This window comes from Panthera pardus, unplaced genomic scaffold (genome assembly GCF_024362965.1).
Source record: "Panthera pardus isolate Hobbes unplaced genomic scaffold, ASM2436296v1 HiC_scaffold_1, whole genome shotgun sequence".
NCBI lineage: Eukaryota > Metazoa > Chordata > Mammalia > Carnivora > Felidae > Panthera > Panthera pardus.
In genome coordinates, this window is record NW_026526654.1 from 19,073,147 (window position 1) to 19,087,252 (window position 14,106).

Here is a 14,106-nt window from a genome sequence, read left to right on the forward strand (position 1 = left end):
AATGACCCTGGGTGCATTACCTAGTGAATGGGAAGAACTTATTACAGTGCTGGGCACTAGCAAGTGTGGCACATATAATAACTGGTACAACAGAAAACTGTTCGTGCTGTTCATAGAAATGCCATAGGAACATAGCAAAGATCATGAAAAATGTTATCTAGGTATGTGGTGGGGAGGGAGAGATTCTAGGCTAATAATTCTATTGGCCTCCAATGTCTCCAATAGGACATGAGACTACTCAAAGGCTGATGATTTAGAAAGGGAAATGGAATGAAGTTAAAACATGCAACTGAGAGACTGGGAGAGCAGAGACAGAATAAAAGTAGCCGTGGTAAGCAGAGAAGATAAAGTACCAGTAGGACGACTTCAGGACCACACAGTTGCCTATTGTCATAATGATCTGGCTCTCCCCTGGAAGCAGTCTGATTTTGCATTTATGAAGTTCTAGTCTACCCTAAATGCCTCATATGAAGTGTTTTCCAAATAAACACAAATTCAGATTAAATGAGTAAACTTAGTGCAGAACCTTTATAGAGAGATAAAAGTATAAGAAAACAGATCAAAAATCAAGTTACTTTTACTAATTTCTGCATAGTGTACCTACCTCCACATATTTCTTCCGTTTCATCATCTATGCATTCTCTATCATCACACTCACAAAATTTGCCATAAACAAGGCCATTTCCATCTGGATTATCACACTTACACCTGCCACAGTGACATGTACCTAAACCATGAAAACAAAACAAAAAGTATTTGTTAGGTGCATATAAATGATAATGAATTTTTTTTAAGTAGGCTTCACGCCCAGTGCCGAGCCCAACACGGGGCTTGAACTCATGATCCTGGGATCAAGACCTGAGCTGAGATCAGGAGTCGTATGTTCAACACACTGAGCCACCCAGGCACCCTGATAACCAATGGTTTTTTTTAATCTATCTCTTTCAAAGACAGAGACAATTCAAATCAATTTAATTTTCAATTGTGTATTACTGTGGGTATGATGAGATAGATAACAAAGTTCTTTCTTGGTGATTATAGTATAGCAATTATATTTTATGACACATAACTATTATGATTGACCTCTAATAGTTTCATTAATGTATGATGTATTTATTCATTAATGTAAATATGACCTTCCCAAGTGCAGAGCTACTTTATACATGGCCATCCAATCAATGCATGAATGACTATCTTCTGATTACACCTGGGTCTGAAGTGAACTAAAGCAGAAAATTCTAAGCATTGTAAGGGAAGTAGCATCGCTTATCTTCCTCACCAGTATTTATTCAATGCTTTGCACAATATTTGAGCATAACATTTATTAATAAATATTTGTGGAATTCATTAACAAATGCATAAATTACAAACTTAGAATCTCCTAGTAATTTCACTTGCACAGTGTTAAAACTGATACATACATCCTTATGACAATAGGACCAGGGCAAGTTTTCATAGGTATAGAGTTCTGGAACCTCACCAAAACCTCAGGGCAGCTCAGGATGACACAGAGGCTCTGGAATCATCTGGTCTACCACTTACTATATATATATATATATATATATATATATATATATATATATATATGCCATATATATATATGTGTGTGTGTGTGTGTGTGGATTTGACTACAACCCTCGAGAGTGATTTCACTGACAGTAAAACAGCATTAAAATGATATTGAAAAATAGAATTTCCATTTAAGGAACTTCCTTTTTAATACTTATTTTTCCATTTGTAATTTATAATCATAGCCATCAACATACATGCACTGAGACCTGACCACTCACCAGATAGCCTCCTAGACTTTGGAAATGCAATGGGAGACCAAGTCAGCCATAATCCTCCTCTCAGAGTTTTATATGAGTAAACCGATATGATAAAATAAATGGAAAAGTGCAAAATGTTGCAGAAGAGCTTAGCAGGGGATTTGACTGTGACATGGCGGTCAGACAGAGCCCCTGGGGAAGTAGCTCCTAAATAAGGAACTGAGAGCAAAGTAAAAATAATAGGCAAGAGAAGTGAGATGGTGGAGAGGCCCACTTCCCACAAGAGACTATAGCAAAGGCTCTGTGATAAAAGAGGAAATTAGAAGAAAAAGTCAAAGATGGCTGGAACATAGAAAATGATGTGGAAAGAGGCATAAAATGAATAAGGTGACTAAAGGTGCCATTTATGGAAGTCTTATTATAAGGTCATGTTAAAGATTTCCAACCTTAATCCAGGAAGAATGAGAAGCCACAGAAATATTCTCTACCAGGGGGTCATGTGATCAGGCATGCATTTTTACCAGATTACTCTAGTTAATACATGAGGAATGAACTGAAATGAGGCACAGTGGACATGAGGACATGTTATTACATTTGTCTGCAGGAAAGAAGACAGAGGCAGAAGAGGGTGACAGCAGTGAGTTAGAAAGAGGCAAATACCCTTGGGGGTATCTTCAGGGGAAAAGAACAGATGACTCAGTGATTGAGTGTATGTGGTGAAGAATCAGGAGGAACCAAAGATGATACTGATATTTGGACTGAGCTACTGGGTATTCGCAAGTCTGTATGTGGTGTGCCCCAAAACACATGGATAAAGGGGATTTGTATCCAAATCTAGGTTTTAATAATCAGTAGCTATACATTTCTGAGGCTGTTATGTTCATCTCTAACTCTCAAATTCCTTATCTGCAAATAACATCTGCTCCATAGAGCAGTTATGAGAACCCAGTGGTAAGTGTATCACCCAGCCATATTTCTGAAAACAATATTTGTCCAGTTATGCCATAGGTTTCCAGAAAACTTTGAGATCTTCGTCTTCTTCCATGAAGATACTGAGTATAAGAGTCGTGTTCCCAAACATTTCCTCCAGACTCACTTTATATTGATAGGCCCCACAACGTCCTGTCTCCATATGCTCCGCATGATTCTGTCACCTGGGTCACTTGCAATTAGATATTATATTTAAGAGATTTTTCTCTCACAGCTACATAGAAACGGTGATTTTGCAGAATTTGAGCTAATTATTTTTCTTCCCTGAGAATACTCATATGAATTTTACATTTATTAAATTTCACTTTCTTTGTTTTTTTCCCTGAAAACTAATTTATAAAAGTTCATTTCAAATCAAATTCTGTAATGCATGATATTGTCTCATCGCATTTTCTCTCTAATTATCACCCTTCCTTTTCATTTTCACGTTTATTCATGCTATCTTTCACCCATCCACATGTCCATTCATTACATTTTCTTGCTGCCGATTATATTGTTAGCAAAGTACCAGGTGCTATAGGAGATATTAAGATGCATAAAGTTGAAACTAAGTAAATCATAGAGCAGGAAGATAGAGTTAGAAGACCAATAATTTTTACACATACATATGGGACCAGATGACACAAGGGCCTTTGCAACAGATTTGTGACAGATGCTATATAGAAAGTATAAACCTCAGTCTGGCTCTGCAAAGGAGGAAAGGCACAGTAAAGGAGCAAGTTCTTGAGTTGACACTTGGTGTATGGATAGAATTTCAACACGTGGAGATGGAGAAAAGGCTTGTGATATTGAGGAAGGAGGCTCGGCTAAGGAAAAAGGATGTGGAATTTAAGAACAGGGCAGAGTCTGGCTTGAGTTTGGAGAAGAGGGTCAGTTTAAGGCAGAGAGTAGAGGATCAAGAATATTGGCTAAGGATTTTAGAATTTCTCTGTCAGAATACCAAGAGCCTCTCATGGTTTGGGAGCAAGGTGTGACCTTGTCAGGGCAGCGTACACAGTAAGCTGTTTTCAGGAAAGACAGGAAGGAACAGCCTCTACCTCTGAATTCTATATCTCACTGACACCCCAACAGGCAAGCTCCCTCCCATCCACACATCTGAACCATTCCTGGCTAATGTGGGACGTTTACAACAGCTCAGAGACTTCCTCTCTCACCCACCAAGTAGAATTCACAACTGAGGCTCCAAGATATGGCATATGGAAGCCCAGGCAAAAGTGACAGACTCCTGTGTTCATGTTATGTCATACTGCTTCTTCTTCTTGGTTGCCAGTGAGCTCGGGCTCTGGGATTGGTCTTCTGATTTATGCTAGATTATTTTTGCTCTGACTTTTCATTCTGACTAATACAGCTGAACTCTCTCTAGGAGGACTTCCCTCTCTTGACCACCATCCATACTCCTGTGCGATGGTGCTGGAGCCCCACTTTGCAGACTGTGCCTTGCCTTCCGCACCCTTGTAGAGTCAGCTTCTGGAATGCCGTTAGACCCAGTTCCATCTCATCCTGCCCTGCGGTCTTCCAGCCAGTCAGGTGCCTCCTCTTCCCCTTCTGCTCCAAGCTGCTTCCAGAGACCACATCATAATATAAGGGGAAATATTAGTAGAGAGAACTCAGAGCCTAATGCAGTTGTAGGGGAGTGGTCCAGAACTAGGCTGGTAGAAATAGACATTAAAAAAAGAAGCCATGTACGACACAGCCTGCTAAAGTCAACTTGAAAGGCTTCTATACTGAATAGACAGTAAGAGAGAAAAGATTAAATGTAACACTGAATATGAATAACCTTTTGGTGTAGAATCTCACATCTAGTTGTTTATCCTGAAGGTATGCTCTAAAAATATGAAAACAGACACATACCAATTTATTCTCTGCATTAATATTTGTAATTTCAATATATTGGAAAGTGTCTAAATGCCCAACCATAGGAGATTGAGTGAATAAATTATGTCACCTGTATAGAGCTGAGTCCTATACATCCAAAAAAAGAATGAGGAAGATTTCTGTGTACTGATGTGGAGTGAATTCTAGGAGATGCTGAGTGGCAAAGCCAGAGTGCAAAAGAACATATATGGCATGCTATTTTTTTGTATAGGGAATGAATGAAAAACTAAAAATATAATAACAAATACATCTATTTATCTTTAGAAAAAATAAACACATACACAGATAAAGCAGAATGCAGTAAAGCTGGTTACCTATCAGGTATGAAAATAAGCAGGAGGGAAGGTTTAGCAAGAGAGTGATGATTAATTAAGAAGGCTTTTTTAATATAGTTTTGACTTTTGGAAGCATGTTCATCTTCTACATATTGCAAAACAAAATCAGTGAGGACGGAAGGGAGGGGAAAAACTCTAAAACTGAAAGCCATCTGAAGTAAACAAGCTCAATGTATTTCAAAAGAGTACAATCACTACACTAAAGGGAGAGAAAAAGAAAGAAATCCAAGTAACTTATGAACACAGCAATTAACTAAGTATCCCAATCTGGAGCATGACTGGTGTGGGGTGGAAGTGGGAGAGGAGATCAATTGCCAACAAATCCTAAAATTTTTTGGTAGATTTGCTTTGTACAGTGGTATGCATGAAGCAATTTTAAAAACAATTTTAGGTGTAGCATAAGACTGAACAAATGACCAAATATAGCCATGATGTTGGAAGCCAGAGTCCTCTCACCATGAAAAATGAGACATGCAAATATGGAAGGGGAAAAAATAGGAAGTAACCCTGTTGGGGGGTGGACTGAAGTTGGATGTATTGGTGTGAATTCATGATTTCTAAAATATGTATGTGTATGTATATGCATATACATGTGCATGTACATATGAATGTGTACATATATATATATATATATATATATATATATATATGTTCATGCATGTTTACTAGCCTGTTTGCAGAAAGGGTCAACAAGCAAATTCACCCCAGTAGAAATAAACATCCCTAGTGCTCACAATTTTTATTCTAATACCGTTCTTAACCTAAAGAAACCAAGGTTCTTTAGAGAAATGGTTGATTCCAAAGCTGTGGCAAGCCAGATACAATATGATTCTGGAATATCTTGTTATGTCAGAAAGGAAAGATTTGCTGAAACAAAATAAAACACAACAACGGAGGCACATCACAAAGACTGAGAAGCTATCTTGAAGGGGTTCCAATTGCCTAATCTGAGACAATCTGAGCACCAGAATAATTGAGTGCAATAATGAATAATAAACCATTGAAATACTGGGAATTATGATACTGGAGTGATAATAAATCACTAAGTAAATGAAATACCAAATAACTGGTTGATGAGAGAAGACTCTTAATTGTGGTAGAATGTTGAGTACCAACTGGTAAATATGGAAGGAATGTTGGAGTTTGGCAATCATCATATTTCAATCACCAGTGTAAATACTGGGTTAGGTGAAAGTCATCAATGGATGGTAAATCAGGGGTAATTTTGACAAGGATGTGATATCTTATAATTTCTAAGTGTTTCCCCACAGACTGCTCATTTGTTACAAAGGCAAAATCAGTAATTACAGAGCTGAGACATCAGACAACACCTTGACCGGGTGATCAAAATTAACCTCACCACTGAGAGCAGATGGGTAACATAGATTTCCAGATGACAAATCCTGAGAACACAAAATAATCTATCTTTCAATTCAGCTAAGAATGTATGACATGAATCTAATCATGAGGACACATCAGACAAAGCCAAAATGAGTAACATTCTACTTAAAAAAAAAAAAAAAGGATGGAGACAATTTTCTTCAAAATTTTCAATGCTATAATACCATCGTCTGTGGAAATGGTCCAGATTAAAGGAGGCTAACAAGAGATAACAGCTAAAGATAACTCTGCCCTAGACTGGATCCTACAGAGGCAGGGAAATGCTGTAAAGGACATTGTTGGGCCAATAAACGAAACTGGAATATGGACGGTAGATTACATAAAAGAATTTCATCACTTTTACAAAAAAAAAAAAAAAGATAGAGACTCAGATATCTTAAAACTGCATTCTATATCTTACCAAATATGTTTGATCATCTACTGAAACAATTCTGTAAATTTTCTCCTTTAAGGTATGCTAATGTAGCAAATCACATGTTTTTTCCCATAATGTTGAAACACTGGGATTCCTAGTCTAACCCCTATTCAGTTATAATGTATTATTACAAAGAAAAAAACCTAGATTTTATTTGAAAAATAAGCAATAAAAAATAAATAAATCCAAAAATAAAGGACAAACAAACAAAACAGAATTCAAGTCTTACTACTGAAAGAAGTTTGGAAAGCTGGACGTTTTCAAAATGAAGAGGTTCTGTGGTGTGTGTGTGTGTTGGGAGGGGTGGATGTTAGGAACTGGAGGTAGAAAAATCCTCCTGAGAAGACAGAAAAGACTGATGTGCTGGAGAGAAGGAGAATATCAGTGAACACGAAAAGTGACCTGATTGTTAAGGACATTTATCATGGTCCTTGACCGATCCACTCACACCTTGCTTTGGGTATGGCCTTGATTTCTACTAGCAAAACCCTCTTACTGCATTTAATCTACACAGAGCAATTCAATGCAATCTAAGACTGTAGAAAGATTCTAGCTCTGAATATAGAAGGACTCTACCAACAAGGGGAGGAACTTCAGGAGGGAAGATTCTCACTCTAGTCAAATACTTGTCTTTAGCACACAAAACAATGGCTCATGCCCATTGATCTCCATAAGAATTACCTGGAGAGCTTTAAAAACCCACCTCAGGCCAGACCATACCCACCAAAACAACTGAAATAAAGCCTCTAGCATTGTAAGGGAGCATTCTCAAGTTCAGCCAGCTTTGAGAAAAGCTGACTTTTGAGGCTCCATGCGCCCAAGTATGAAAAGAGTATTAAATTATAGTAATACCATCCTAGTATTCTTGAAACCAAAACCAGTTGTTTTGTTTTATATGGTTTTGGTAATTAATTTTAACAGCTTCACTATTACTTTCTAAAAAATGTTTTTAAATGACTTCTGTGAGATGCAAAAATATTTTAGCCAAATGTAAAATCATGACGTCACTCTATTCTTCTATGTGCATCTAAAGCTTCTATCAAATTAAAAAGATTTGCTTCTATTTGATACTAGGGTATAAATTCAAAGCACCCTTGACCTGTAATAGAAAATAATTAAATCAGTTTATATAAATCCTTTTAAAAAGATTTAATCCAGCATTCAAAATCATAGCTCACAATTTACATAAAATGTTGTTGGGGTGTTGTTTCCTGTGAATATCCTGCTTGAAGAAGGCATTTGGAACAGCTGGAGAGCATCAAACTTGCCAGTCTCAGCAAGATGACATTTTTTCCCTATTGATTTATCTGAATTTCATTTCAAAAATATATACTCAAAAGCATTCTCTCTCAGAGGTTCCACATTTCTTGACGCCTACATATTTCCATTAAAACCCAAATTTGATTATTTAAGGATTGTCATAGATTTCTTACCTGCATTAGAGCAGATGACATCTTGAGAATTCTTGCACATTTGGTTACTCTTTTTCTTTGTCAGGTCACAGTGAGCTGGGTATTGGCAGGCATCCCCAAACCATCCTTCGTCACATTTGCACTTGCCACAGTCACACTTACCATGGCCTGAGGATTTAACAACATCCAGTCAGACTCAAATTGTTTTTCAGAGAAACCCGTTATTGTAACTGAAAGTCTTAAGGGTGATGTTGGTTCAGGACTGAGTTACAATGAATTCAAAAACATGTACATTATGGAGGCCGAGGGGTAATGCTAATGCATACAGTATAATGGAATATGTGGATTTTATTTCAATAACCAAAGTTGATAAATCACTCTGAAACCATCAATTAATTTGTAGAGACACTAGACCATAAACTAGAAGTTTAATTATACACTTCCAGTGTATAATTTCTGTCAGAAAATTTAACACTAAAAAACAAAGATACGTCTAGTACCTCCACATTTAAGACAAAACAGCCCAATAAAAATTATTTCCATTTAACTGCATTTTATAACACTTAAAGCCACCACTCTGAGTAACAAGTCTTATATGAAACTCCACTAAACTAAACACTGGCCTTTGATTTATTGGCATTTAGCATGTAATAAAGTTTAATGGACATATTAAATACCACCTTGGGATAAGATTGACATGAAAAAGAAGCACATACTTTGTTTCTTAATAAGAAAATATGGTTCAAGAATCAAAAGGGTTAAGAGCCATAGTCATCTACCTCCACAGAAGTTTCTCAACTTTTCATGTTCTTGAGTCAACATTGTGCTATTTTTATTCTTATGATAATTAACTTTATTAAGTCTTGGTTAATGAATCTTACCAATGTTTATATTGACTACACACTAGTCAGATCCAAGTGTGTAATACATGTACAATACTTGGCTCTTGTCCTCAAGTAACTTAAAAAGTAACTTAAAAAAAAACAAAGATGGGGTTATCTTCAGCCAGAAATATTCGTCAGACCTTGTGTGGAGCAATATAGTCTCCTATAGAAATAACAGGAGAGAGATTCTGTGAACTTTCTTGACCTTTAAATGAGCCTTGAAAGGTGAGCAGAGTTTGAATGGGCTGCAGGGAGAATATTCTTACATTACTCAAAATAATAATGCTATGTCCCAATGCCTGAAATTCATAGACCAGAGTGGAATGGAATCATTGATCTAGTGCCAGCAGTCATTCAGTGTGGCAGCCAAAATCCACATGATGAGGTCCAGATGGCCAGTCAGAATGAATGACTCGGAGGTGTCCCATTTGGGCATGTTCAGCAGAGCCTGAATCTATGATTGGTTGTGACTTTAAAACTCCTCTGAATGTTGCCCAGTCCATGTAAATGTTTCTATTCCTGTTGCATTTTTCAAATTAATTATTCTATTTTGCAAACAAAACCTTGCATGCACCCTAATTGTAATTCATTTTATCCAGTGCACATTACTGTCAAATTGATTGTATCATTTTGCATTCCTGTCTGGCCCTACACGATATTGTCAATCTCGGCCAACTTGGTATCATTTACAAGCATAAGTGATCTCTCCTGCCAACCATCCAGTCTATTTATAAAAGTATTAAGCCAAATTCTTGAAGTGGCTAAGTCTCTTTTTGCAAAGAAGTATCTCGGTAACTGTAATTACTCTTTTATAATATTAGCGTATTAGGCTGAACCACATGAGATCACCATTATTATTAGTTTAATACCAGCTATTTCTTATGGTTCATCTCAATAAAACGGCTTTATCTAAACAGCAGAGAAAATAGAAATGATTTAGAAGATAATGAAATGCAGTAGCAATGATTTGCTGAATCTGGAATAAAAGAATACTCAATGTTTCTTTGGGATGGGACATTTCGGATCCTAACCAACGGTATATATAACAGAGATGGGTGGTGGTGGGTAGGCCAAAGGTTACAGATTTTTTAAAGGTGGGAGATTTTAAAAATATAGGGAAACTAAGGAAAATGTACAGATGATAGGAAAGGACCCTCCATCTCAAATTGACCCAAAGAAGCATTAGGGGGAGCAATATTCTAGGGTGCTTACACCCCAAAGTTAGCTCATGGAGGCCCAGGTTCAGAAATTTCTTCCATAAAAGGTTCTGTGATAAAATAAACATGGGAAAGAGTCCCACTATATATTTAGTGTGTCATGATATAAATCAGCACACTGAAGCTTCTTAATGTCCTGTCATAAAAAAGCTATTTAATTTTCACTCAGAATACATAATATTTTTTTACTAAGATGCCTCTTTTTCTCATAAAGCACATAAATTTCCTAGACCACACTTGGAGCAACACTCTATTAGATAATGTGCTTTCAACTTTTCATTTAGCATCTGATCAGAGGTGAAGAAGATAGTCAATGTAGGACAGGGTCATATGCCTTTATATTGTTTCTAAACTTTATACCCAGTAAAGGTGTCCTTGATTCACTTTTTCCCATTTAGGAAAGTGAGTAGAAATCAATTTTTTTCACTGTCAAGAATTATCAAGTAATACCCTGCATGACCTAATTTGGAGGTAAATATATAATTTCTTTAAGACAGAAAATCTTCAGACCTTTTTTACTCTTTCTCTCTGGTTAATAATTTCTTGAGCAGACCCCAAGGAATAGGGTTGCTATCTTATTGTATTTATATTATAGGTCATCTCCATTACAGCATCAACAATATGGCTTCAAAAACATTCCATTTTTCAAAATAATTTATCTGCTGGGAATGATGGCCCAGGAGAACCAAAGCAAAACCCCTGTATCTTAAGGCCCAGAAGAGGGCTCCTATTGTCCAAGGTTGAAGAGTAGTCTTTGCCAGCCATCTGAAATCCTAACCACCAGAGCATTCACCGTTCTGGCTGTGTAGGCCTCTCCAGGTCTGTTTCTTCTCCAGAGAACCCTTATAAAATGTGGTCTTAAAATGAACAATCCAAGATGCTTGGCAATATGTCTGTTGCCCTTCAAATAAGTTCCCAAGGAGTCAGGAGAAAACACACACACAAAACAAGTATGTCACAGAAATGCCAAAACAGCTCCTGCCAAAGTAACAAGGAAGAAAAAGTAAAAGGCCATTCTTGCTGTTTCCAGGTTGGCAGTCGAGTAGCCAGTTGCTGGAAAGGACAGACAAGCCATAGTGGAGGGTAAAATCCAGTAGTTTAGCATCGTATTCAGGTAAGAATGTGGAGGCCTGGCCTGCTTTCTCCAGTGCTTCCCTGAAGTGAGCTAAGCCTTGCTTCGATCTCCACTGATAAAGGAAACCACCCCAGCAAAGACAGAATAAAGTTGCTTTTGTGATTCTCTAACACGCATCAGCAGCTCCACCATTACTTCTGGATCACTTTTACCTTGGGAAGCCTAACTTATGCCAGGGGCAGTGGTGACAAATTTGTTACATTAGTGAGCAATGCAGAAGTGGTTGCTTTTGATTTTTAAATTAAAACAAACTGCAAATGGAAATAAAGACTTTGCCAGGATTGAAGAACTTAAAAAAAATCTATTAGCCATTTGTATATACCAATGAAAAAGAATTGTACCTACCTTTTCCAAATTAAAAAATAATAATAGAGACAAAGAAGATAGCAATGAACTCTCTTCCAAGTCTACTGATATTTTGGGTAAAAATAAACTGCTGAAACTAATGTGCCTATCAGATTAGCCATATATCTGTGGTTTCAAGTCTCAAAAGGGGAAAAATTGATAGATAGATAGATAGATAGATAGATACATACATACATACATACGTACATAGATGTACATATAGGTAGGTATAGGTATAAGATGAATGGATAAAAATACATACATGAAATGTTACTCAGTCATGGGAAAGAAGGACATCCTATTGTTTAGGACAGCAAGCATGGTTCTTGAGGGCATTATGCTAAATCCAAAAGAGAAAGACAATCATTGTATGATCTCACTTATATGGAGAAATCTAAAAAAAGCAAAAAACAAAAGACAAAAACCCAACCAACCAACCAACAAGCAAGAAAACCCAAGCACATGGAAAAAAGAGATCTGGTTTGTGGTTTCCAGAGGCAGGGGGTCAGGGAGGAAAGTTGGAGGAAGGTGGTCAAAAGGTACAAATTTAGTTAGAAGGAGTACTCGGTATACAATGTACAACACGAGGACTAGGATACAAGGAAGCATTGTCTGTGTACCTGTATGAGATGATGGATGTTAATTACACTTGCTGTGGTCATCATTTCCCAACCCGCGTAAGTCATGTCATCATGCACCTGAAATTTGCACGGTGTCACCTATCAATTACATTGCAACAAAACTGGGAAAATCCTGATTATTAATTATTATCTCATGAATACTACTAACAAAAACTTTATCATTTAGATTTTAACATTTAGATGTTAAAAACTGACTCTCTCTGGGGGTCAAATAAGCTAGGTATACCACTCTAGAACCTCATGGTAACCTCAAAAGAGATTATCTTAATTTAGGCACTCAGTTGGCCCTGCAAATCTATTTGTGTTGGTCAAATAGGCAAATTCCCATGACCTGCACCGTGTCCTACTTTCCAGAATATTCAAAGAAGCTCACTTAATAGGCTCAAATTTTCTTCTATTCTTTCGGAGCCATTATACGCTCCCCAGCCTTCTCTAGGTATAAGAAACAAAAGAACTTACTATGCCACACCTAGAATTTAACAAAAGATTGTGAAAGGATCCCTTATAGAATATTATAATTATTTCATGGTTTGCAATAGAATCTTGACCCTTTTCAGGACAGGGGCACCAGTCCCTGACTTGCTTCTCAGGCCAACAAAACATGACTTCTTAGATACTTCTGCTTCCAATCCAGAGAACAATGGAAAAATTCTGTGTAACAGAGAGCTTTGCCCTAGAAAATAAAAGGTCTGGGCTCTAGTCCTGCCTTGACATTAATCAGACACGTGACCCTGATCAGGAAATTAGAAGAGAGGAAAAGGACAACAGTAATTATTAGCTTCCAGGTACCATAAGTACTTTATACAGGCTAGTCTGCTTTATTTTCATAAGGAGCCAGTGAGATTTTGTTTCCCAGTTTTACAAAGAAGAGGACTAAAGTATAATTAGCTTGCTGAAGGTCACATAGTTTACAAGCTGAAAAGCTGTGTTTTTTCCATTACAGCCAACATTATCTGTTTAGTTTCACCGCAACAGACTTGAAAGGACCCTTTTTGTTCTAGCAAAGGTGGTGTCCGTAAAAGCCACGGATTGGTGGCTTGACACTACTGGTCTACTTATTGCCGTTTCCTTTTGGAACTCACAGGCCCCGAACTGGATTATGGATAATCCTTGGTGAAAGAACTCCTAAAAGTAAGGTTATCAGACTTTACTCTTTAAAATTAGATAATGCTAAAGTTGGTAGATAAAAGAATTCAGGCCCCAGTCACCTAACTTCTCTAGACCCCAGTGCTCACCACAAACCACCAGAAGCCCAGGAGAGAGACATGAAACAAAATTTCCTTCATAACATAACCCTGCTGATACCTTGATCTGAGACTTTTAGCCCCCAGAAATGAGGGACAAAAATGTCTGTAATTTAAACCATCTGGTTTTGGTACTTGGTTATAGCAGTCCTAACAGAGTAATATAGGAGAGCTCAAGGAATGATTTCAAAGAATTACAGAAAAATAAAGGCTTATCATTTTACACGTCTGAGTTTGTGGCTTGGAAAAGTAATTTTAATCCATACGCTTCAGAGATGACTCCATAAATAATGGCTGAGGCCAAGGCCATCTCTGAACCTCCCAGGCAAAAATCTCTGAACAACAGTATATATTGCTCTCCATTAACTTGTGTCCAAAGGAGATAGGAAAACAATTTAGTAGAAATCCCCCCTCTAATGAAACACACTCCCTAGGCAATCACT

General features: G+C 37.2%; 1 protein-coding gene across 2 annotated transcripts in view; it reads right to left on the bottom strand.

Moving 5' to 3' along the window:
• Window positions 1-14,106, bottom strand: part of ITGBL1 (integrin subunit beta like 1) — a 206,168-nt gene that overhangs the window by 115,148 nt on the left and 76,914 nt on the right. For both annotated transcript variants that reach the window (XM_019443947.2, XM_019443948.2), the window contains exons 3-4: window positions 8,219-8,365; window positions 605-727 (exon numbers count right to left, since the gene is read on the bottom strand). In XM_019443947.2, coding sequence (XP_019299492.1) covers window positions 605-727; window positions 8,219-8,365 — 270 coding nt within the window. The remainder of the gene's footprint in view (window positions 1-604; window positions 728-8,218; window positions 8,366-14,106) is intronic.